The sequence below is a fragment of the Gymnoscopelus braueri genome, assembly GCF_963280865.1.
Source record: "Gymnoscopelus braueri genome assembly, chromosome: 23".
Lineage (NCBI taxonomy): Eukaryota > Metazoa > Chordata > Actinopteri > Myctophiformes > Myctophidae > Gymnoscopelus > Gymnoscopelus braueri.
Window position 1 is genome coordinate 39,554,402 of NC_137625.1, and position 25,519 is coordinate 39,579,920.

General features: G+C 41.7%; 1 protein-coding gene across 2 annotated transcripts; it reads left to right on the forward strand.

Moving 5' to 3' along the window:
• The first annotated feature begins 4,045 nt into the window (after nucleotides 1-4,045).
• On the forward strand, nucleotides 4,046-22,869 carry mkrn1 (makorin, ring finger protein, 1). 2 transcript variants are annotated; one of them, XR_013932672.1, is made up of 9 exons: nucleotides 4,046-4,280; nucleotides 6,034-6,165; nucleotides 11,011-11,234; nucleotides 15,177-15,412; nucleotides 17,858-18,072; nucleotides 18,899-19,009; nucleotides 19,699-19,843; nucleotides 20,462-22,045; nucleotides 22,079-22,869. XR_013932672.1 is itself a non-coding variant. In XM_080421812.1 (8 exons), the coding sequence occupies exons 1-8, from the start codon at nucleotides 4,165-4,167 to the stop codon at nucleotides 20,672-20,674; spliced, it is 1,392 nt and encodes a 463-aa protein (XP_080277938.1). In that variant the 5' UTR covers nucleotides 4,046-4,164; the 3' UTR covers nucleotides 20,675-22,869. The 2 variants fall into 2 exon arrangements, 1 of the variants encoding a protein (XP_080277938.1); XM_080421812.1 differs by having other exon boundaries at nucleotides 20,462-22,869.
• The last annotated feature ends 2,650 nt before the right edge of the window (nucleotides 22,870-25,519 follow it).

The following is a 25,519-nucleotide window of genomic DNA, read 5'->3' on the forward strand; positions in this document are numbered from 1 at the left end:
CTGCTTGGCCTCACACCCACAACTTATTTAACCCCTGCTCATTATGCTAGGGTGAGATGGCTCAGGGTAGAGGACAGAGTAGTACAGCAACTTGCAATGGGCCTGGTCTACAAGATACACTACACCACAAACACAAAGACACCCATGTAGCCTACCTAGGAAGAAGAAGAAGAAGAGATCTGAGCACTCCAAAAATATGGAGGAGAGGAACATGTTTCGACCGGTTGAGGTCTTCACCAGTTCTCGCCCTGATGAAGACCTTACCGGTCAAAACATTTTGGCATTTTTATAGAATAGAATTTGTTTTAATTTTACTTCCTCTCCTTCACATTTTTTGAGTGCTCGGATCTCTTTCTCTTTTTTAAAGTCCCGCTGATCCTAGAAGCACCATACACCTTCAAGACTGTTTTTTTATCTCCTGTGAGCACCCGGTTGGCCTCTGTGTCTTTTCTCACACCTATGTACCTGTCAAACTACTTAAAAAACTTTAAAGACGTTCACACACAAGCACAACACCAGAGGGAGCTCCACAAATCACGTTCAACACAGATTTGGCTCAAACAAGGGGTTAAATTTGTTCTACTGCTATGCCACCAAAATGTGGAATGCCCTACCAACAGTCATAAAAAAATCACACCCAGTGTGAAGAGAGTGGTGCCTTTCATGAGTTCATTTCATTAGTTACTTTTTACAGACTTTGATGACTTCAATGTATTTTTACTCATTTTAAGTACTTTAAAATGTTTGTACAGATTTGTACGTGTTTTTACTCATTTTAACATCTTTTAAGTATTTTTACTCATTTTAAGTATTTTTACTCATTTTAAGTATTTTTACTCAGTTTAGGAACTTTAAAGTGTCTTTACTAATATTTAAGTATTTTTACTCATTTTAAGTATTTTTTACTCATGTTAAGTATTTTTACGCAAAAGTGTGTGTGTGTGTGTGTGTACTGTACTGTACTGTACTGTACTGTACTGTACTGTACGGTCTGTACTGTACTGTACGGTACCTGTACTGTACGTACTGTACTGTACTGTACTTTACGGTCTGTGCTGTACTGTACTGTACTGTACTGTACGTACTGTACTGTACTTACTGTACTGTACTGTACTGTACGTACTGTACTGTACTGTACCTGTACTGTACTGTACGGTACGGTACTGTACTGTACTGTACTGTACTGTACTGTACTGTACTGTACTGTACTGTACTGTACTGTACCTGTACCTGTACTGTACGGTCTGTACTGTACTGTACGGTCTGTACTGTACGGTCTGTACTGTACTGTACTGTACGGTCTGTACTGTACTGTACGGTCTGTACTGTACTGTACTGTACGGTCTGTACTGTACTGTACTGTACTGTACTGTACGGTCTGTACTGTACTGTACTGTACGGTCTGTACTGTACTTTACTGAACTGTACGGTCTGTACTGTACGTACTGTACTGTACGTACTGTACTGTACTGTACTGTACTGTACTGTACTGTACTGTACTGTACTGTACTGTACTGTACTGTACTGTACCTGTAATGTACTGTGTACTGTACTGTACGGTCTGTACTGTACTGTACCTGTACCGTACTGTACTGTACCTGTACGGTACTGTACCTGTACGGTACTGTACTGTACTGTACGGTCTGTACTGTACGGTCTGTACTGTACTGTACCTGTACCTGTATGGTTGCATCTTTGTGTTGCAATCAGCCGCAGCTGTTGAGGCTGTGCTCAAACATACAGAGAGGCCGTGCTCATACACACAGACGGACACACAGACGGACACACGGACACACAGACAGACACACACCCAGACAAAGTCAGTCATTGGAGTGGCTAGCACCACTCAAAAAATCACACCCAGTGTGAAGAGAGTGGTGCCTTTCATGAGTTCATTTCATTAGTTACTTTTTACAGACTTTGATGACTTCAATGTATTTTTACTCATTGTAAGTACTTTAAAATGTTTGTACAGATTTGTACGTGTTTTACTCATTTTAACATCTTTTAAGTATTTATACTAATTTTAAGTGTTTTTAATAATTTAAAGTATTTTTACTCAGTTTAGGAACTTTAAAGTATCTTTACTAATATTTAAGTATTTTTACTCATTTTGAGTATTTTTACTCATTTTAAGTATCTTTACTCAAAAGTGTGTGTGTGTGTGTGTGTGTGTGTGTGTGTGTGTGTGTGTGTGTGTGTGTACTATACTGTACTGTACTGTACGGTCTGTACTGTACTGTACCTGTACCTGTACCTGTACCTGTACCTGTACTGTACTGTACTGTACTGTACGTACTGTACTGTACTGTACCTGTACTGTACTGTACAGTACGGTCTGTACTGTACTGTACTGTACTGTACTGTACTGTACTGTACTGTACTGTACTGTACTGTACGGTCTGTACTGTACTGTACTGTACGGTCTGTACTGTACTGTACCTGTACCTGTATGGTTGCATCTTTGTGTTGCAATCAGCCGCAGCTGTTGAGGCTGTGCTCAAACATACAGAGAGGCCGTGCTCATACGGACGGACACACACACACACAGACACACACCCAGACAAAGTCAGTCATTGGAGTGGCTAGCACCACTCAAAAAAGTGTGACTCCTTTACTCTCCTTCAAAACCGCTCTAAAAGAGCACCAACAGGTGGCTGCAATTTGTAACTGGCCCCAGTAAAAAGTCCAAGCTTATCACCAGAAATGCCCCCCACCCCCAACAGTTTATTGTAACTATTTTTATTTTTTTACTCCTTTATATGATGTTTTTGCAAATTTTGTATATTATTGTTTGTTTTTAAATGTTTCGATGAATTGCATACACAGGACCCCAATGGAAACAAGCCATAGTGCTTTCTTGGGTTTATCCTTTTAGCATCCTTTTGTATGAAACTGTACCTTGTATTTTTTTTGCAAACTTTTAATAAAGTATTCAATCAATCAATCAATCAATCAATCAAAAGAATGTCACCTGCACATGAGACTATATCGTTGCTCTCCATATTTTAACTTCTTTGTGTTTTTTTTCTCGTAAATTAATGCCCTACTTTGTCATCCTACAGTGTCACACAAAAGTAGCAAAAATACCTACTACCATGTTTGCTACTTTTGAATTTGAATCTTGAAAACTAACAGTTTTGGACATAATGAGGTTTCCACCCAAAAGCAATGATATGCACAAGGTCTATGTTCTCTATATCTGTTGCTGTACTGAACCCCATTTATTTTGTTTGGTATTCTATTGCTGCTCATGGACATACCTTTTATTATATCTGCTGCTATATAACGTCATGTACATACCTGCTGCTACTATATCTGCTGCTATTTTAACTGCCTCATTCCATTGCCATTTCTTCTCACCATGCACCCTATGTACAGTATATGCATATGTCTTATTCTACTCATTTCAGGTATATCTGACCTGCTTGTATATGTACTGTATATTATATACTCTACTCATATCAGGAATATTTGAACATCCTTTTCGCCTTATTCTTTCCTTTCTATCTCTGTTCTTCTTCCCTTTCCAAAAGTGAGAGAGAGAAAGAGAGGAATTTTATAAACTAATCCCATAATCATAATTTGCGCCCCCTAATGGTTAATGTGGCGGCATGCACTCGGGGTTGTTGAGTTTCTTGTAATCCTCCCTGTAGGGCCTAGGAGGAAAATCGGAGGAGAGGACATGACCCAGTGGAACCCCTGCGTGAGGTAACAGCACATGCGCATTTAAGAGCCTCTTTTTAAGACTTGAAACTATTATTATTACTATTATTATATTATTGTTATTGTTATAATTATTATTATTACTTAGCGTAAATGTACTGAACCAAAGACTATGAAAATGTGTGTGTGTGTGTGTGTGTGTGTGTGTGTGTGTGTGTGTGTGTGTGTGTGTGTGTGTGTGTGCGCGTGTGTGTGTGTGTGTGTGTGTGTGTGCGCGTGCGTGTGTGTGCTCTTGTCATTGCGCATGCGTAGTGCCTCTCAAGCTCAAGTTCGGCTCGTCGTTTCCTTCCTTCATCTCCTTGTTGTAAAGCCCCTGAAGCCCTGCCGCTGTGTGTCGGTCTGTCGGCTCCTTTCCGGAACATCCGGCTTTGCTGTTGTTGCTGCCTGCTGGCTGTGGGCTGGCTGTGCGCGAGCGTCTTCTACACAACATAAACAGCAATGGCGGAGGCAGCAGCAGCGGCAGCGGTAGTAGCGGTGTCTATGGCAGCAACAACAACAACAACAATAACAACAGCAACAACCGGAGGCTGCTGGACCAAACACGTAACCTGCAGGTAAACGAGAGCACTTCACACGACGTTTACACGACGAATGTCCGTCCGCCGTTCGGCGTCTGAATAGCGTCGCTGGCGGAGCGACTTGCCGAGCCGCTCAGCTGTTGGTGTTGTTATGATGATCCCCACCACCAGCCAGCCTGTGGTCATGATGGGGAATGCGGGCTTGTATTGAGAGCTCTACGTAACGTTATCCCGGCGATTAAATCCCGGGAGCAACAGTAATAAAAAAAAAACTAACCGACATAACAAAACTATAGGAGCTTGGTTTAGTGATTAAAACAACGGTCAAGGGCCAAGTTCGTGTCGTTGTCAAGTTAAAGGATTCCCAGTGGGAATCCATGAGAGTGGACGGTGGGAATTTCTCACCGTCCACTTTCATTCTTAATAGTCTGAGATAACCTAGCCGCAAGCAAATCTTAAGATCCTATGTTTAATATCTGGAATCTAGAGTTGCAATACCAAACCTTAACAGCCCATACATCCAAACAGAAAAGTCCGATTGATTGTATTAAACGACGTTAAACTCAACAACATTGCAGCTGTACGGAAAGCTTGCCTTGAATTACCCTCTTTCTATCTGCAAAGTTTTTGTTTCATAAAACTCCACCGTAGACATGTTATGAGCTGCTTTCTGTCAATACTTTCCTTTTGTTTCATAAAACTCCACCGTAGACATGTTATGAGCTGCTTTCTGTCAATACTTTCCGTGCAGGTGATTACTTTTTTAAGTGTTGGAGTTTGGAAGCGCTCGTTGGAAATCACTCAATGGTCCTGTGTTTTCTGTGTACCACCTGTTTCGAAATTGCACACAATGCAGAAGGACGTTGCATTTTTTAAAACGAGCGCTTCCAAACTCCAACACTTAAAAAAATAATCACCTGCACTGAATTTATTGACAGAAAGTAGCTCATAACATGTCTATGGTGGATTTTTTTATTTAACAAAAACTTTGCAGATAGAGGATAATTCAAGCTTTCTATACAGCTGCAATGTTGGTGTGTTTAATGTTGTTTAATACAAACTTTTCTGTTTGGATGTATGGGCTGTCAAGGGTTGGTAACTCTAGATTCCAGATATTAAAAATAGGATCTATGAGTTGCTTGCGGCTAGGGATAACCAGGTCAGTGGTTATTCTCAAACATTTTCATGTTAAGCACGACCCATAAATTGATATGCATATGGCCGTGGACTCCCATTTGAAAATATTGTGTGCCTTATATCTTATGATAAGAGAAGGTTTGTCGACATATTTCGAAAATAGCAGAATTGCAAAGCTCACAACGTAAAAATGTACATCAGTGTGTTATTCCACATACCAGTGAACCAAGAGCCACATCAATTTTACCTTGATTTCTGAGCGTATTTTTTTTTACTTGCAATTTACAATTGAAGCTAATCGACATAAGAGGAGTCCAAATAATTTTACACGACAGAAAATGAAGCAATAAAAAACTAATTAACATTTGAACAAGTAACCAACTTGGCTACACCACCTGCATATCTGTCAAGAAGGCGACGAGAAGGACTTTGCTTTTGGTGTCACACACACAAAAAAAGTTTTCGCATAGAAACTGGAAGACATTAAACATGATAAAACTGAAGGAAAGCATTAAGTTGTTTAAGATAAGTCGCAATACTTTTGCTATTCGACCAGTTGTAATGGCAATCCATTCAGTCAATAGAGAAAATACGTAGACTCAATTGTAAGACAATCGGCCAGTATGGCTAATTATTTCTCTACATTTTGCAGGTACTTCATGCACGGGCTTTGCAAAGAAGGGGTCAACTGTCGATATTCCCATGATCTCGCCAGCAGCACTCCTGCAGCCATGATTTGCAAATTCTTTCAGAAAGGAAACTGTGTGTTCGGGGACCGGTGCAGGTACTTCAGCTGATTTGTATTGCTTTGTCCACATTATACACTAAGTGACACAGCAGCTTTGATGGCAGGCCTTCTAACTAGAATTGTTTAGGCATTGCTCTTACTTGTGGACCTGACACCCGAGAATGCTGTTTCCTAATGTCAACATGTTGTTGGAAGTCAATATCCCTGTGCTAGCCACCAGAGAGGAACATACATGACCCTAAACACTATCCTTATACAACGAGCCTGGCACCATTGCTGTGTTGAACTGTATTGAAATTTGCATTGATGTGTTTGTGTTCATTGCCTTCAGTATCGTACTAATGATGCAGTCTTTGTTCTACATGTCTGTCAGTCGAAGCTGTTGAACGTTGCTGCAGCAGCATTGGAATTTCTTGACGTCGCTGATTTGCACTTTCCATTAATCCTTGTTGTTTTTTACTGCATGTTTAATATTCATGCTGATTAAATTATTCAAGGTCATCAATATGTGAAGATTTTACGTGAAGACACTTTCACACGACTTGTTCAAATTTCCCCAAAATCATTAAATAACTTGCTTAGTCCAAGTGTAAGCCAGAAGATTAGTCCCCGGTGAATTGTAGACTTTGACTTTGTAACCAGACAGGCGCAGACAGCCAGGGCAGACACTGTCTGCCTCATATGTCTGCGTTCAGGAGCATCCCCATAGTTACCACAGCAGCTCAAAGCTGCGAGCTTAACAGAGAAAAGAATTTCCTTTTGTTATTTGAATGTTTGATAACTTCCATCCTGAATAATGAGTTCCTACGGTTGGCCTATTAGCTTTGGTCCATAGTCGCCATGGGTTGTTGTTGTTTTCACGTTGATAAGTAGCATTCCTTCATCCATATGATGGAGATGCAATGAGGAGGGTGTCCTCATTATTTCTTTGACCCCTTGGGGGGCTCCGCAGCCTCTATTAAGACCCCAGAGAATGGGCCCCGCGGTGGGGGCTCCATTATGGATGAATTCCGCTGGGCCGTTGCTATTGTGATGGGGCTGACTCGCTCTCTCCCGTCCGTCTCAGTCTCTCACCCCTTCTCTCTGTTGGTTTCTTCATCCTCTTCTCCCGCAGCCCCCAGGCCAGACGGAGCAGCACACTGCAGCCTGCATGGCAATTGCATAACCCTCTCTGTGCGTTTCGCTCCTGTTCCCATTCTCCCCCCCATCCCACCCACTTCCCTCTTCACCGCTGTTGCCGGGTTCACCCGGTTCACTCCGCCATTCTACTGCAGCGCGCTGCTCCTCTCTTTTATTTATGCGAACCACTAACGCCCCCCACACCCACCCACCCACCCACCCATTTCATTTCCATTTAGCCCCGATGTTTAGTCAATGTTCCAATGGGTTTCTTCTAAGAGCAGGACCAGTTGAACATTGGGTTCCTTTCTTTCCCAGTAGAACCCAGCAGACGCGCAGCTCTTAACGGTGGAAAGAGAACGACGTCTATCGATTTGGCCATCATGTATGCTGGCTGTCAATAAGCATTAGTCATTACTGTATAGTAGCGGCGTGGAGTTGTGTTGTTTTTCCTAGTTAGGCCATGCTAACAGGAACGGCAGTCATCTGGTAGAGGGTGACCGTGCTGTAATGAAATGAACCACTTATGCCCTACAACATACTTGACTGTGTGTCAAACAGTGAAAATAAACCATCTACAAGCTCACAATGTGTCATGAAAAGTTTTTATTCTTTGAAAATTTCCACTTATAATGACATGCCCAAAATGGGGATGCCAGGTATGACATGCTCAAAATAGGGATGCCAGGTCGAAAATGGTTAAACATGCCAACGTGTCAGAGAAAGGACTTCAAACGGCACATAGCCTGCATGATGGCCTCTCAGAGCCACATCTAGGCAATTATTTTATCGGGAAAGTGTAGGAATGTTCTGGTTATAGCCTGATTACGGTCATATTCTGATCTCAACGTGTTTCTTAGATAACTACTGCCTGTTATGAATAGCATGGAGTTGCAAGCACAAGAGGCACACAAAGTAACAACTGCCTTGATAAACTGAGATAACGGCAACCTCACTGGCAGTTCATTGAAAGAAATAAAACCTAGGCATAAGACGGTACTCCCATTTCTTTGTGTACATTTGGGCATAATGTGAAATGTATGTCTTTAGAAGTGGTTTCATTACCTCTTCAGTTTTTTCATGGATGATTCAAAAAAAGTCTGCATTATGTTAAAACATGATTAAATTAGCAAGACATCGATCAGATGGCGTTCTGGGATCTTAACAGTTGGCGCGCTTGACCACATGATCACAACATCCTGGATTCCATTCGAGTCCAGGATCTGGGTCGCCCGCCACCTCCCTTCTCTACCTTCTATATAAACATACAAAACATGTCATCCATTCCTGTTTGTAATCCACTGTCCTTTCTAAGGAAATGCTTTAACATAGCATAATGTAACGCATGTATTTGTTTTGCTCCTTAGAAACTAGCCATGAAACAGTGAGGCTCTATGGTTTCTGAAAGAATTAAGTCCCAGTCATGCATGAGAGATTAGCTCAGCGAGCCACTACTTCCTGTTCCTTCAGACATATGGAAACCAACGTCACAAGGTTATCAATATTTATGACCTTCTACTGACGACAGCCAAAGGCTTTGTTTTCATAGTTTTCCCCCCCCCCCCTCCACAACAGCTGCTATGCATGCAAAAAAACATTACTCACGCATATAGGCTACTCACTTTGTTTACATTGGCCTTGTCCAGAAAGATAACGGGCTTACATTAATCAAAATATCAAATACTTTACATCACAGTGCAACAGGCTGCCTGGCACTCCAGGCCTTATCTTGTTGGCCTATGTTTAGACCAGGGCATAGCTCCTGGCTTCCTGTCAAACCGTTTACTTTAACCATATGAACCCTTTTATGGGATTTATATCTCATAATAGGCCGATCTACAACGTGTTGCCTTATGAGCTTGTAGATCGGCTATTTTCTGGGGATTCTACAAATGTCTTCTAAATCCTGACTGTTGCTATAGTACCAGTGGTTCTCAAACTTTTTTGTGTCAAGGATCACCCAAAATGATGTGTATTTTGCCACGGACCCCCATCTCAAAATCTTGTTCCAGGGACACCCATGCAGAAGCAAAGATTTGGGTATATATATATGTATATATATATATATATATACAAAAAGATTTACACACATTTTCACTATTTCTTTTCAAAAATAGCAGATCTACAAGCTCATAACCGCGCTATGAGCTTGTAGATCTGCTGTTTTAGCAAAGAAATCTAAAATGACACAGATGGGTTCCCCGGTTGAATGGGTTAAGGACTAAGGAGCAGGTCCACTTCTCGTGTTTTCTCCCAGTAAAGACGAAGCTGTCCTCTGGTGCCCCTTACACATACCCAGGATAAAAATAGGAGCTGTTATTTGCCATGCAACATCTACTGCAAACAACGCATTCATTGGTTATGTTCTTTTAGAAAAATATATATGATCCTTTAGACCTCTAACTGTTCGATTCCTTAACGGTTCCCTTTAACAATTCCTATATTTAAAAGAAAAATCGATATAATTTTGGGCTTCATATTCTTTTTGGATGAACACACATTCAATCATACATGCAGTATTGCGTGTATTATTGTAGTGGTTCTCAAGGTGAGGTCTGTCATGGACCCTCTGGGTTACTTGAGGAGGGTTCCAAATGGACCCTTATAGGTCTGTATCTCTGAGAGTGTACCTATATGGAACCAAATTGAGGTTCAAGGGTCCATTTGGTTCCATTTGTACACTCTCAGTTATGGTGGTCCAGCCTTCAAATTAAAAGGTTTGAGAACTACCGGTATTGTAATTGTATAGCAGACGTGAATTCCACATACCAGCTCTGACAGTGTGATAAACTGGTTCCGGAAACGCTTCCAAATGTGATGGAACCGATTCCGGTTCCTCAATGTTGGATCCGGATCCAGGCCCCAACCCTAATTAAAACTTGGACCAAACAAAGCCTAACCAGCTGAAATGTCGGCAAGGTGGGCGATCTACAGTACGCCAGTTTTACAGGCAGGCACAGTTATAGATGGTAAATAAATGGTGAATGGTCATTTTTTTTTAAATAAAAAGCTCTTTACAATGTGCATAACATTCTCATACACAGACAACAGACGAAACCATGCAAGGCACTAAACTGCTGATCAGGAGTGGTTAGGGGTTTAGTGTCTTGCTCAAGAACACTTAGACACAAAGCCAGGGGGAGCAGGGGGTGCATATTTTATAAATACCTTAGGGCCGACTGCTGTCGTGCACAAATGCATCGCATTAGAACAATTTGATTTAACTACAATGCAATATATTTTGTTGGCAGTGAGTGTAGCCAAAAGTCACTTACCTGTGCTGTGAACAAAACAAAAACAGTTCATCCTTTTCTTAAAATCTTTCTTATCATCCATGCACTGCATTGCTATTACATTTACAGGTGTGTAAAGGTCTCTACAAAAAAAATTAAAGTAACCTTTCTTTTACATCTTGAGAATGAAACAAACCATTAGGCAAATTCTTAGTAGAATTTGTAAGGATTCCTATCTGCCCAAGGTTAATTTCTACACAGTCAGAAACTTAAATGTAAGAATTTCACATGACTCTACTGGCAGGCTATGAATAATACATTTTAGGAGGGAAGCCGCGGGCCATGTAAAATCTTCCCTCGTGCCATGATTGGACCCTGGGCCAGACTCCGTTTGTACGTGTCTTTTGCAGATGCTATTTTTACTTTTTATAAAAATCGATTATTTTATTGTTTATCAATAATGTTTAGTTTTTAAAACGATTAGTTCGATTAACTGTCGCACCCCTAAACTTGAACTCTCTTGCCACAGGTTTGAACACTCTAAACCGGCAAAGCAGGACGACTCGCACGTTCTCACGCCGCCGCCGCTGCCATCCGCCCCCCTCCCGCTCGCCAGCGCCTCAGAGCCCATGCCCAGTGGACCACCAGGCGGCGCTGCGGACAGCCCCGCGGAGGCGCCCCCCCGTGGCTTAGGGGCAGTGGACTGGGTCAACGCTGCAGAGTTTGTGCCAGGGCAGCCCTACTGCGGACGGGGTGAGTGAGCTCTGGCAGGGATGGCACTTGTCCATAAAGTATGGAAGAGTTTTTTTTTACATGACTGTTTTACTGCTCAACGAAAAGTATTTTGGGGCTTAACCCATTAAGACCGGGAACGCGTCTGTCATTTTATATTTTCAGCTATAACCATTATTTTATACTTTTTCTGTGCATTTTTCTAATATATTTTGTTCCATATATATATATATTCAAAGATTTGCACAAATTTTCACGATTTTTCAGAAATGGCAGATATACAAGCTCGTGCTATGAGCTTGTATATCTGCTATTTCTGAATAGCCAAAGAGAACTAAAATGACACAGATGTGTTCCCGGTCTTAATGGGTTAAACACTTAAAGGTGGCTGAGTGATATCTTTTTTTAAACAAACTTCTTTTGGCTGAAAAAGTTAAAGCTCTACATTCTGATAGTAGTCATTGCTATCGAGTGTTCGTTCAGTAACAGGGATCTCCCCGTGACTCTGTAGCTCTTAAATAAACAGGTGGGAACAGGAGAGAGAACCCATTCATTGGCTTCAATTGGATAGTGTTCCGCTTTTGTCTTCTCATTTTTCTTGTCTCATCACTTCCAATTTCACTCCTGATGGGATGAAATTGCTATGCCGACACCTGAAGAAAGTATTAGTAAAGAGCTGTAGAGACAGGGAGACCCCTGTTACTGAACACTCTATAGCAATGATTACTATTCTGAATATAGAACTATTTAACACTTTATTAAACATATATTACTTACATAGGGATGCGAGTGTTCATGTGGTCAACAGAGAAAATTAAAGTGGCTGTACTAGTCTGTGTGCTCAGGAATTAAAGCATCCAGCAGGGGGTGCTATTCGTCACTGTTTTATCCTCATAGAAACAAGCTTGATGCAAAAAGTTCATGTTGGGTCAGGATTATTACAGCCTCTGAGGATTGATTGCCCTCAGACGTGTTTGACACAAACTACTGCTGGGCTGCACAATTCAACTTGGATTTTTATAAATAGGGCCTCGTTTAGTTTTTCATCTGCTCAGAGTCGTGTTGCCATGTCTGCTTATTATAAGCAACTTTGGGCTTGTTTTTTCTGTAAAGTCGCTTGTAATATTGGTAGTTGCGGGACTGCTTGTTTCTGAAGTGTAGTTGTTTATTTTGCGTGTGCTTCCTAATGTTGTTTAAACCAGTGGTTCTCAACATTTTCATGTCAAAGGGCCCCTAAATTAATATGCATTTATTTAGCCACGAACCCTCATCGGAAAATATTTTGTTCCAGTGACCCCCATACAAGATATTCTTTTCAAGGCTATTTTCAAATAGTACATTTTACGGTTCAAATGATAAAACTGGTCGCTTCTTTTGGGCTGGTTTTTCGTAGACCTGGCCGCTTGTTTCTCTCTCAAAATCTGGCAACACTGGCTCAGAGGCGTGAGAGGCCTGCATAGTGTTTTTTTGGCACTGTGTGTGTGTGTGTGTGTGTGTGTGTGTGTATTTTGAGCCGTGGCCAGACGGCCCCTGCAGTGTGTCAATAAACAGGTGCGTGTCGCTGTGTGGTAGGCCCTGAGGAGAGTGGATGAGCATGAGTATGGGGGAATTGTGACCCGCTGTAGTTTTTGTTTACACTTTACGTCATTAGAGACCGATCCATCGTGGCAGAGTTTTGGGTCATAGACCCCTAGACCAGTGTTTCCCAAACAGTGAGTCTGGACCTATTTTTATGGGTCGGGAATAAATCTTAATATACATTTTTTATTATGTTTTCCTATAATTGTTACATTTGCCATATATAAAAAAAAGGAAGCATTATTGCTAAAAAAAAATTACATTTTCAAAGAAAAAAGAAAATCCATAAATAAAAAAACCTTAGAAATAGTGAAAAATACAAACGATCTACAAGCTTACAACAGCGATGCTGCGTCGGTCATTTTCATTATTAAATAATACTCAAGTGGTTAATTCATAATGGATTTTTGATAAGTTTGGGTCCCGACCCGGGGAGACGCCAAATTTATCGGCTTAAAAAGTTCGAGAACAAATGACCTAGACCGCCGATTGAAAATTTAAAAAATCATGGAATATTTTCCGTGAACCCTGTCCACACAGTGAACACTTCATTACACGCACAGGGGTCTCATAGAATTGGGAGAAAAAAAATATCCGATTGCGGTAATCCGTTCCATAGTTGCGGCAAGTTGAAAATAGCATGTTTTGCCAAAAATGCATAGTAAAACACAGGAGCCGAGATACCGAATATTTCCCAAATACTTTAACCAAGAAGTGAATGGAGCAGCAAATCTTTGGATCGCGTTATCTCCTGGTTCTGAGTGATAAACGAAAAAAATAAATGGCAGTAAAAGAGTTTAGTGATATGTTAAAAAATAGCCGATTTACAAGCTCACAATGTGTCTTGTTGGGATGCGTTGTGAGCTTTAGATCTGTTGTTTTATAAAATCTTTCAACTCTCTTGAAAATGTTCACCTATAATGAAATGCATGCCCAAAATAGGGATGCCAGGTCAATGGCGGTTAAAGAAATGCACTTCGGTTGAATAATTGCAGATACCAAAGTTGTCAAAAAGGTCAAACAATAGCCGATATATTTTTTGGGCTATACTTGTCATATCAGCCAATAGCGTATGCCGTACAGCATGCTACATTTCGTTGCTGTCGGGCAGAAACCTCTTATCTCCATATTCAAACTTTGAATACCCAAAGTATAAAATATGGATAAAGGGGTTAAAATAATTGTGACGCTTTATTAACAAATTTTCAAAGTTTCCCCCCAAGGACCCGACTTTGAGAACCAATGCCATAGGGTAGGGCATATATGTAGGGCAAGTGATATTCTTTGGTTTAAACAAAAATATTTTTTTGTTAAAAGGTTAAAGCACTATATTATGATAGTAATCATTACAGAGTGTTTGTTCAGTAACGGGGGTCTCCCCGTCTCTCCAGCTCTTTAATAAACAAAGTACATTTTCAGGGGGGTTGCCAATTTCAGCCAGTCAGGAGAGAGTACCCATTGTTCAGCTTACATTTTATAGTGTTCCAGTTAAACAAAATCTGTTTATTTCTTTGTGTCATCACTTCCATTTTCACTTGTTTAATCTGTATCCTTTTTGGGCTTTCATATAATATGCCTTACCCAACAGAAAGGCATGCATGGCTTGTGACTTTAACACTGCTGCTCTGTCCCATTTGGCTGGCAAAGTCTTTTATTTTAGGGGTTAGTGTGTTTGAATTGGTCAAACTAGCAATAGAATACTGTAATGTTCAGAAGCATCTTCCATGAAACTCTAATGGTCTGGTGGCATATTTAATAAAAGCAAAAAAAACATAATAGCTGTTAAGAACAATGATGCCAAAACATCATAATTATTATTTTACATATTGTGTAATAATGTTATAATTGTTTTGGACAGTGGTTCTCAAAGTGGGGTGAGGGTCCGGTGTCCTTGAGGGGGTTCCAGGAGGTCCCCAGCAAAATGTGTTAATACTTTATCCATTTATACATTGGCTATTCAAAAAAGCAGATATACAAGCTCACAGGCGTCACTTCGTGCTGCGCTGCGAGCTTGTACATGTGATATATATATTTTTTTTAATCTTGAAAGTTTTGGAACATTTTGAATAATTTAGATTTTCTTTTTTGCATAAACCCTCTCTTCTGGGGGTCCCTGCGGCACAAAACATTTTCAGATGGGGTTCCGTGGGCAAATATATTTGGGGGTCCTTGACATGAAGAAGTTTGAGAACCACTGGTTTAGGAAACAGAGCGCTAGCGTAGGGGGCTCCTTTCACGCCATTTCAAAAAGTGAAGATTGGCACTCGGCCTAACGACAAACATTTTCAGTTGTGAGATATTTTTTTGCCTTAATCCCTGTTCCACTGCAAATGTTGTAAACAAATCCCCTTGTGCCGTATCTTTTTTTTTTGTTGCGTCAAGCAGCTGATCCTGTGGAAGCGGAGGGGCCCGTCGTCCCTCTCATTGAAGAGCTGGAGAAGGACCAGGCCGTTGACGACGACGACAACAAGGAGCTGCGGAAGCAGCTGTGTCCATATGCCCTGATGGGCGAGTGCCGCTACGGCCTCAACTGCGCGTACCTCCACGGCGACGTCTGCGACATGTGCGGCCTGCAGGTGCTCCACCCCACCGACAACAACCAGCGATCGGAGCACACCAAGGTAACCGCTTTCCAAACGATTGGCTGCACTGCGGTCCAGGAAACCATACACGATTTAAAAGTAGGGCAAGTGATATTCTTTGGTTTAAACAAAAATATTTTTTTGTTAAAAGGTTAAAGCACTATATTATGATAGTAATCATTACAGAGTGTTTGTTCAGTAACGGGGGTCTCCCCGTCTCTCCAGCTCTTTAATAAACAAAGTACATTTTCAGGGGGGTTGCCAATTTCAGCCAGTCAGGAGAGAGTACCCATTGTTCAGCTTACATTTTATAGTGTTCCAGTTAAACAAAATCTGTTTATTTCTTTGTGTCATCACTTCCATTTTCACTTGTTTAATCTGTATCCTGTGTGAGTGCTCTCTCGTGATTGGATACAATTGGTATCCCGACCTGAAAATGCATTTTCTGTTTACTAAAGAGCTGGAGAGACCGGGAGACTCCTGTTACTGAACAAACACTCTATAGCAATGAGTACTGTCAGAATATGGAGCCATTTAACACTTATTTTAACCAAAAAGAAATCACTTAACCTACCTTTGAACCACTTTAACCCTATGTGCTTCATTGACCGGGGTCCCCCAGGGGTCTGTTAACTGGTGTTTGCCTGTTAGGAATAGGGACGCTAGGATTCTAGTGGTTCATTTGGCTGTCTGTCTAGTAGTGTCTACCATCGGGTTACATGACTATGCCAGTTGTGAAATGCTCTGTACGCATCATGAGAAATGCATCAGAGTGCCACAGTTGAAATGCTACGCATCATGATTAATGTATTGAAACGACCGCTGATTGTATTGGGGAAGTGACTGTGGTTCCTTGATTTATTTCTGCCCAGAGCTTAAAGGGCCATCTCGCCCACAATACCCTCTCATAATCTGCAAAGTATTTTGTCCTAGATTTCAGTAGAAAACGATCCTCCAAAGAGAATTCACCACAGTCTGTACGTCATTAGCTGGATTTGTTTGGAATCATAAAATGTACCATGTATATAAGTCAGCTTAGTAATTTGAACTCTGCATGGTCGCTGTCGGGCAGAAACCTGGTATCTCCATATTTCGTCACACTACAGTTTCACACAAAACTGTCAAAAATAGCCGCTCTTCAAGCTTGTAGATGTATCTTTTGTACATATTTGAAAGTGGTTAAGTGTGTCTGTGGGCCTTATAAATACCGAACCAATGAAAAGTATTAACAAGAGCTTGTGACTAAATAATAACTACTACAATGGATGGATCTTTTGGAACACAGGTTCCTTTTTTCCATTTCCTGAAAAGTAACAGTTTTGGACATTAGAAGGTTTCCATCCTTTTGGGACAAATCCTGTTCCCAGCATGTTTACCCTGGACTATTCCAAGCATGTTTACCCTGGACTATAATTAGCATAGTGGAATGACTGTATCCTTGATGACATCACCAGGGGGAATAAAATGATAAACTAGTGTCAAGATAAATGAGTTGGCACCAGAACTCACCAGAGTCATTTATGTGAGATTATACCCCATATACACAACCTCACTCTGTGATTGGCTGAGAGGCATTCTAAAGAGCGCGATATCTCACGATATAAGCGCTCTGAACTCGGCTGTTGACTTTTTTTTCTCGCTTTCTGATAACTTCTCATTATTTTATATCTATTTTATGTTAACACTGCAGCTCATCAGTATCAATATCTCACTGTACTGTTACTGTACGGTATAGCACTGCCATTTGTGTGTACAAGCTCATTTTGGGTGCCCAAAATGGGGACACCAGGGCTAATGTGGCCCTATACAACACATTGTGAGCTTGTAGATATACTTTAGTTTTAATCATTAACACATTCCATGCCAGAGGTTAATATCATAATGTACTCACCAGTGCCAGCGTTTTATTGCTGTTTTTTAGTTTTTTTCATGTCGCCACAGACCTCGCTAAATAAGTTAAAAGTGCGCGTTCATTTGGTTCTAAACACACAGGGGATCTGTGTGAAACCGCCAGCGAAAACCTTTTCCAAATCCGAGCCGCCATCTTGAAGATACAGCGTGTGAACGCTAAACAGTGATCAGCGAGGAGAAAAACAACAACCGAGAAAATCGAGTTTTAGACAGGATCCCAGACAGGAAGCGGATACGATCGAAAAAAACGGAACCCGAATAATTCTGTTTCCGGTCTTCAAACCGGAACCGGAAATGGATCAAAAAATTCCGAAAGTGCACCTGGGGAAAAATCAACGCGAATCGGCGGTTCGCGTAGATCTACGCGATTGGCACACTGCGGCTTTAAATAGGTTCGCGTAGATCTACGCGATTGGCATTCAATGTGTTAATAATTAATGTGAAACATTTTGACAATTTTCGCCAATAATGACACGCCCAAAATAGGGACGCCAGGGTTAATGTGGTTGAATATAGACAGTGTTTTCTTGGTGGCATTCCCCCATTCAAGAGCCTTGCTTTCCGTCTCCGTAGGCCTGCATCGAGGCCCATGAAAAGGACATGGAGATCTCCTTCGCCATCCAGCGCAGCAAGGACATGATGTGTGGCGTGTGCATGGAGGTGGTGTTCGAGAAGACCAACCCCAGCGAGCGCCGCTTCGGAATCCTCTCCAACTGCAACCACTGCTACTGTCTCAAGTGCATCCGCAAGTGGAGGAGCGCCAAGCAGTTCGAAAGCAAAATCATCAAGTGAGTCCTTCGGTGGAAGTTAAATGTTTTGTCGAAAAGCGAACGTGGCTTCTTCTTTGCCTTCATGCGCTTCACGTTTGAGGTTGAAACGTAACCAACCTTGGGAAAAGGGGACTTAATGACAGATACATACGTACGTATCTGTAATTCTGTATGTGTCTATAGTGTAAAAGAAAGCTTTGAACAGACAGCAATACGTAAGCAGCAGCGGTGTGGAGAATTTTCCACCAATGAATAAATGCATGTCAACACCGGTAATACAGATAACACCGGATGCACATAGCCTACTTGAAATTACTCTGTGTGCAGTTCTTATACCCGGCCTCCAAGGTGCCACTGCCGTCTGGTAACTTCATTGCCATTGTCAACCAGCAAGGTGACCTACTACTTGACACACCTGTCATTGAGTCAGACACAAACAGGAATTAAGAATTAAGAGCACATCGCCTATAACGTTGCTGTGAATTAAATAAAGCAGTATTCGTATTCAGGGAGACACACTGAGATGTACTATGCTCAAATAAGCTGTTGTAAAAGAAACGTTTAGAGCCTTCTTCTTGCTTTCCCAAGTGGCAAGTGAAATGTGACTTTTAGTCATAGTCTTTTTGGAATAAAATTCCATTCAGTTTTAGTCATCTGAAATGTTTTAGTTTTAGTCTAGGTTTAATTGTCTAAATGTCATAATATTTTAGTCAACTAAAACGACAACAAAAAATTCCAGCCCGCCAAAATAATTGATAAAATGTTCAATATATTTAGTCATCATAGCTTTGTTTTTATTTATTATTTATACAAAATTAACACTGTTTCCTTTGCTTCAACGCAGGTCTTGCCCCGAGTGTCGAATCACATCCAACTTTGTCATCCCGAGTGAGTACTGGGTGGAAGACAAGGAGGACAAGCAGAAACTCATCCAGAAATACAAGGACGGCATGGGGTAAATGGATAATAATTACGTTTGCTATTCTTGGCCAGCGCAGCTCTTCCAAACATCAGTGCACTCACTATAAACGTGCGGTCTGAAACGAGCACTTGAGTAAATTAGCTTTTCTATTTGGTTGATGAGAAGCTCCTCCCGTCTCTCCAGTGTCCACGATCAATGTCACATGTCTCGTCCTTTCTGCTCGTTTGTGTCCTGATACTTCAAAGGAGAGACTCTTATGTAATGTCAGGTTTGATCTAGTGTGTGTGTGTGTGTGTGTGTGTGTGTGTGTGTGTGTGTGTGTGTGTGTGTGTGTGTGTGTGTGTGTGTGTGTGTGTGTGTGTGTGTGTGTGTGTGTGTGTGTGTGTGTGTGTGTGTGTGTGTGTGTGTGTGTGTGTGTGTGTGTGTGTGTGTGTGTGTGTGTGTGTGTGCGTGCGCTTGTATTACTATACTTCTGAGGGACAAATGTCCCTCACAAGTATAGTAGAATTTGACAAATTGATATTGTGAGGACAGTTCTCCTGGTCCTCACAAGAGACATTGATGTTTTTTTTATAGTTAAAACAGATTTTTAGAGTCAAGGTTACACAGTGAGAGCATTTGTTTTGTGTGATTAATTGATTTAAACTGCTGTTTATATCATGAGTTCATTCAGTTTTGATGTCCTCACTCACAACTCCCCCTCCGCTTCTTCATGTTCCTAGGACTAAAAAGTGCCGATATTTCGACGAGGGCCGCGGAAACTGCCCGTTTGGCTCCAACTGCTTCTACAAGCATGCCTTCCCCGACGGTCGCCTGGAGGAAGCACAACCCCAGCGGAGGCAGGCAGGAACCAACAGAAGGAGCCAGGTAGCGTGTGGGGAACTCTGGGGAATACAGCACTTAGCCCAGGTCCATGTTTATACTCTGTAAGGACAGACAGTGGTTCTCACACTGGTGTGCTGTGAGCACCTGCTTGTCGCTGCGCCTGTCTGATTGCCTACGCCTCCCTACCCGAACGATCGCCTCTCATTGAAAACGAAATACCAGGTGCGTCTGTCGCTAACCGTGTGAAAAACCACTGAGGCTGTGGGTGTTTTTTCCCCAGCTGAACGCAATGCTCTCTCCTAAAATGCTTCCAAACACCCAGAGTTGCAAATATTTCAACTCTGCAAACAGATAAAAACGCCAGACGTGGGCACTCACTCTGCGCCTGGTCTTGCTACTGTTATGTAAATACACAACGCTCCCATTGAAGACACACATAACCATTTTAACTTTCAAAATAGGGAAAATAACGGATAGCATTGTGAGCTCTTAGTCTATTTTCGGTAGTTTTGCACTCTTGTATGACAAAGTAGGGCATTCATTTACAACAACAAAAAACATAAAACGTTGAAATACGGAGATGCAAGGTTTCTGCCCGACAGCAACGATCTAAAGAACCAGCATCATGTTTTGACCTTTAGCCCTTTTTTCCCCCTTCAGAACTCGAGGCGAACGCCCCTTTGGGACCTCTTCGACGAGCGGGAGAGCACGGACTCGTTCGACAACGAGGACGAGGAGATGGTGACCCTGGAGCTGAGCGAGATGCTTCTCATGCTGCTGGCCGCGGGCACCGACGACGACAACACCGACTCCGAGGACGAATGGGACTTGTTTCACGAGGAGCTGGACGATATCTACGAGATTTACCTATAGCAGCCCCCCCACACACACACACACCCCCCCCACCTAACCCGTTTCTCCTCCACCTATACTAGGCACTTAGAATAAACTGTCTCGTGTGAGTGATGGACAGTACCCCCTTCCCCTCCCCGTGTTGTGGCAGTGCCTTTAATCGGGCCGCTAATAAGGAACTTAATAAAAGTTTGAAAACAAAAAAATTAAAATAAATAAAAAAAACTTAAAAAAATAAAATAAAATAAAAAGAATAATTCAAGCAGGTCGGTGCACTCGTGCTAAACATTTTCTAGAAACCTGTCCTTGTGAATCTATCCTTGTACGGTTCATGTAAAAGGAAAAAAAAGGCAAACAAACCCATATAAATGGTATCTAATTTTTTGGGGGAATATTGCTAATAAACCATATCATGTTTATTTGTGGGTGTGGGTTTGACCTGTTTATCATCTACCCAGGTGTTTGTATATAACTCTCTCCATATATATATCTATATACAGTAAATATATATCCGAGACAGAGGATTGACCCACTGTTAACACATTTCCACTTACTGTACTAGTGATGACTGTGGTGGTGTTTTGGGCTACATCCTCTTCTCATGCACTGAACTGAACTCAACTGGCTGGTGGAGCCCGTGATCCACTTCTTTTACTGCACACATGCACGCTTATGGCTCAAGCCTAGTTTACACTTCATCGTACGACGGGTTCACTCCGATTTTCAAGCGGTAACACGTGACACTTCCCTTATTTTCGAATCAAAAGGAATTGTTTTGCACATTCATGTAGACGCTGGTGCAGGACAAAAAAATATGCGTAACAAGAATAAGAGAAGTCCACACAGCCACTGCTCCGAGTAAACTTTGCTGTGCACTTCACAACCTTTCGACCAAAACAAACCACAACTGAATCGTTGTGATTTGCACAGCGGCGTCTGTTTTTGCAGACCTCTTTTATTCTTGTTACGCTTCCCTTATTTTCACCATCATGTGGCGAAGTGTAAATTAGGCTTTCCTCTTCTTGTCCCATGGGATGGAATGGAAGAAAAATACATTATCTCTACAAATTCCAAAGTGCACATTTTTTATATGTCTTAAATCTCACCTAATCTGCAACACCTGTGATGACCAAAAGGCGAGGCCTCCGTCAGAACTAAGCTGGAGTAACAAATTGGAACATTTGAAACATCGACAGAAGCAGGCTAAAGACTAATTTATACTTTGTCGCACAGCCTTTAACACAAGTGTTGCTTGACAAAAAAATATGTATTTGCTACTTATTCGTTCAAGGACATTTGTTATTATTATTATAATTTTATTTTGTTCCTGTTGAAAATGCATCTTTTGTTGACACGGTGGCTCAGTGGTTTAATAGCACTTGTTTCAGAAAGGTCCTGGGTTCAAATAGCACTTGTTTCAGAAAGGTCCTGGGTTCAAATAGCACTTGTTTCAGAAAGGTCCTGGGTTTAAACTGAGACCTATTTGTTTGGACTGTTGGCATGTTCTCCCCATGTTCATGTGGGTTTCCTTTCCTCTGGGTGCCCTTGTCTCCTCCCATACCAAAAACACCATGCATGATAGTGACTCAGTAATATCCAGGGTGTTGTGCCCTGGGTACTGGCATTAGAGCTGGAGCTGGTCCCCAGATGCCTATGGCTGCCCACTGTTCTTAACCACTTGTTAAACTCTCTATACTTATTAAACTAGAACTTAGTTTACCGGGGTCAGCTCTGTACTTGTCAAAATAGCCGATCCACAAACCCATAATGCATTGTGTGACGGCGTGTTGTGAGCTTGTAGCTCGTAAATTTTTGCAGAATGTTTGCCCCAGAATAGGGACGCTGGGATTCAAGTGGTTAGTTGTTAGGATGGGTTCGATGCAGAAGACAAATTCAGGGTATGTGCGAAATGTAGTAATTGGCAAATAATGATATGTCAAGAGACACTTGCGTTGTGGGACCAAGCATAAACTTAGTTCCCTTCTCTCCCATACACGCCCCAGCAGAATGTGTATGAACTGTACATATTTTTGTTTTGCTTAAAGCAAGTCATACATATTATTAAGCCAGGCTGATAGATGTCCTCTCACAAACGTGCAGATAGCTGGTAAAACTGTCGAACTCCGTTGGAATGCATATGTTTATACTGAAATGTGTGTTTTCTATGTACCACAACCATCCATCATAACTTGAAATTAAAGTTTATTATCAAAGTCTGCTGTGTGTGAAGTAAGTTATTTTTTTTATTGCAAACTATGGGGTTCATATAGGCCTTGAAGTGTAAGTAATAAAGAAAATTGTTTGGGGATACCATAATTATTTTTACACATGAATAATACACAAACTACATCGAGGCACACACTCACATTCTTGAATACTACTACACCATTAACAGAACAGAAATAGACTATTTCTACAGGTATTCAAATTCAACTCAAGACAATATTGCAATATGAAGTGTGAAATAAAATCTTCATACTCGTTTGGCTCTGTGGTCAATGTAGAAACTTGTAGCCCGCCTATCTACAACTTTTGATAGGCTTTATAATTTCTACTTTAGCTATGCGCAGGCTAACTATTTAAGATATAGCCCTAATGCTTGTGCTGCACCACAAAATCATGGTCAGTATCATGGTGGTCAGTATCATGTCACAGGGCTGTGACATTTAAATTGGGTGTTGGGGTCGGTAAGGGACCTGGGTCTATTCCACGAAAGCGGAATTAAATTATCCTGGTTTGAAAGGCAAATCCAGGTTTGACAAGCCTGCGCTGTTCAGCCTGGTTTATTCAGTTCCACGAACGCCAAGCCGTGCTGAGAAGGAGAGGTTTGTCGAGCCAGGATCGTTAAACCAGGCTGAATGTGAGTTCACACATTCCTATAAAAGACCATGAAAGTCGATGAAAGCAGAATCCTTGAACTTGACCAATCATGGAGCCCAAAATCAGAGCGGCGTTCTTCTCTGTGGCTGAACAGCAGCACTGCAGCAGCTCATGAAATCATACAAGGAAGTAAAATGTATAATAAGCAAGAGAGGAAACACAGCCGCAATAAATATAGATCCAGGGAGAAAGCGTGGCAAAGTATTGCAGACAAATTAAATGCACAAGTTGTCCAAAGATATGCAATTAATTTATATACAAATCCATAAATATATAATTCAGGCTATATAATTTAGGCTTAAACATAAGGAGTTTAAGTGAATGTTGGAATTATAATTACACACTTAGAATAATTTTCTAATTTCTAATTTCTAAAATCGAAGATCTACAAGTGAAAAGCTTGCCTTTTGGCGGCTGGGGGTCCCCGGTCCACGGGGGTCAACGGGGAGCCGGGGGTCAACGGGAGTCCGGGAGTACCCGGCCCCCCGTGTACTCCCGGACCCCCGTTGACCCCCAACAGAGGTCCGGGGTATACGGGGGTCCGGGGGTCCACGGGGGCGGGGGTCCACGGGGGTCCGGAGGTACACAGGGGGCCGGGGGTACACGGGGGCGGGAGTCCACGGGGGCGGGGGTCCATGGGGGGCCGGGGACCCCCGGCCGCCATAAGACAAAAACATTTCGGGCTTGTAGATCTTCGATTTTCACATAAGAATTGAATAAGTGTGGAAAAACTCATTGGTTTATGATTGGAGTCATTGGACTAACAGCTATTTCACAAAACTTGAAGAACAAGGCACTGGATTAATAAAGTTTGGCTGTTAGCCTGGTCCGGACCAGGCTAACTTCACAGCTAAATTGCCATGGTAACTAAGGCAGGATTGCTTCAATTTTCTTTTGTGAAACAGGATCATGGATAAACATATCCAGGTTTACTGGCTAAGTTAATCTGCCGAGCTAACTCAGCTTTCGTGAAACCGATTGCTGGATAATTTAAGCCAGGATAGCCGATTAAACCCGGTTTATCCCTAATCCAGGTTTCGTGGAATAGACCCCGGATATATTGGATAGGGGTCACTGGCCCAAGAAAGGTTGAGAAACACTGGTGAAGGTGATTAGTCACACACAGCAGGTGCACAGATAATCATTGAGAGACTCCTACATGAGAGTCTGATTGTCTCACACCTTTGAACACAGAAGGGTGGAGTATTCCGCTTCTGTAAGACTAGATGAAGGTCCAGAGGGACTGATGATGTGTATGAATAAACTTGATGCTGCTGAGCAAGAGCAGTGTGCAGGATTTTGGAAATATTGGAAATATTTTCTTTCCAATCAATATAGCCTACGTCTCCTTTGAGTGGTGGTTACACCACCTTGTCAATTCAGTCATTTGACTTGACTGACCCCAAATTAATTATTATATTCCGAGCTTCGGTGATCCATTTCTTTCAATGACTATTAAATAGTTCTAATGTAAGATCATGCTCAACTAGTTGATAGGGCGTTTTATTGACAATTTCCACCTTTTTTAAGCACGTTGAAGTATTTGGTTATTTAAGTTATTTTTTCTTTTTACGCCATTATTCCTCCGAATATTCCATCAATATTGAATTAAACCAGATGTTTGACTAGGTCCTCAAAAAGAATAAAGTATGCAAGTAACATGCACGTTCATTTTCAAATATTCCCATCCCTTTTAAATTCAACTACACCATATGGACACCAAGACATTGGATACCTCAGACTGCAAATGCAATGATGTCAAACAAAGAAACGTCAGGATACCAATTCAGTAGTCTACAGCAGGGGCCTTCAACGCTTTTCAGGTCATGGACCCCTTAGCTGAGAGAACGATATAAGCAGGGACCCCCAATTACATATTGTATAAAATTATGTAAGCTTTGACTTTTACAGGGGCCAGTTTCGAATTACTACAGCCCACCTGTAGGTACTATTTTAGGGCGACAACTTGTAGATCTGCTATTTTCA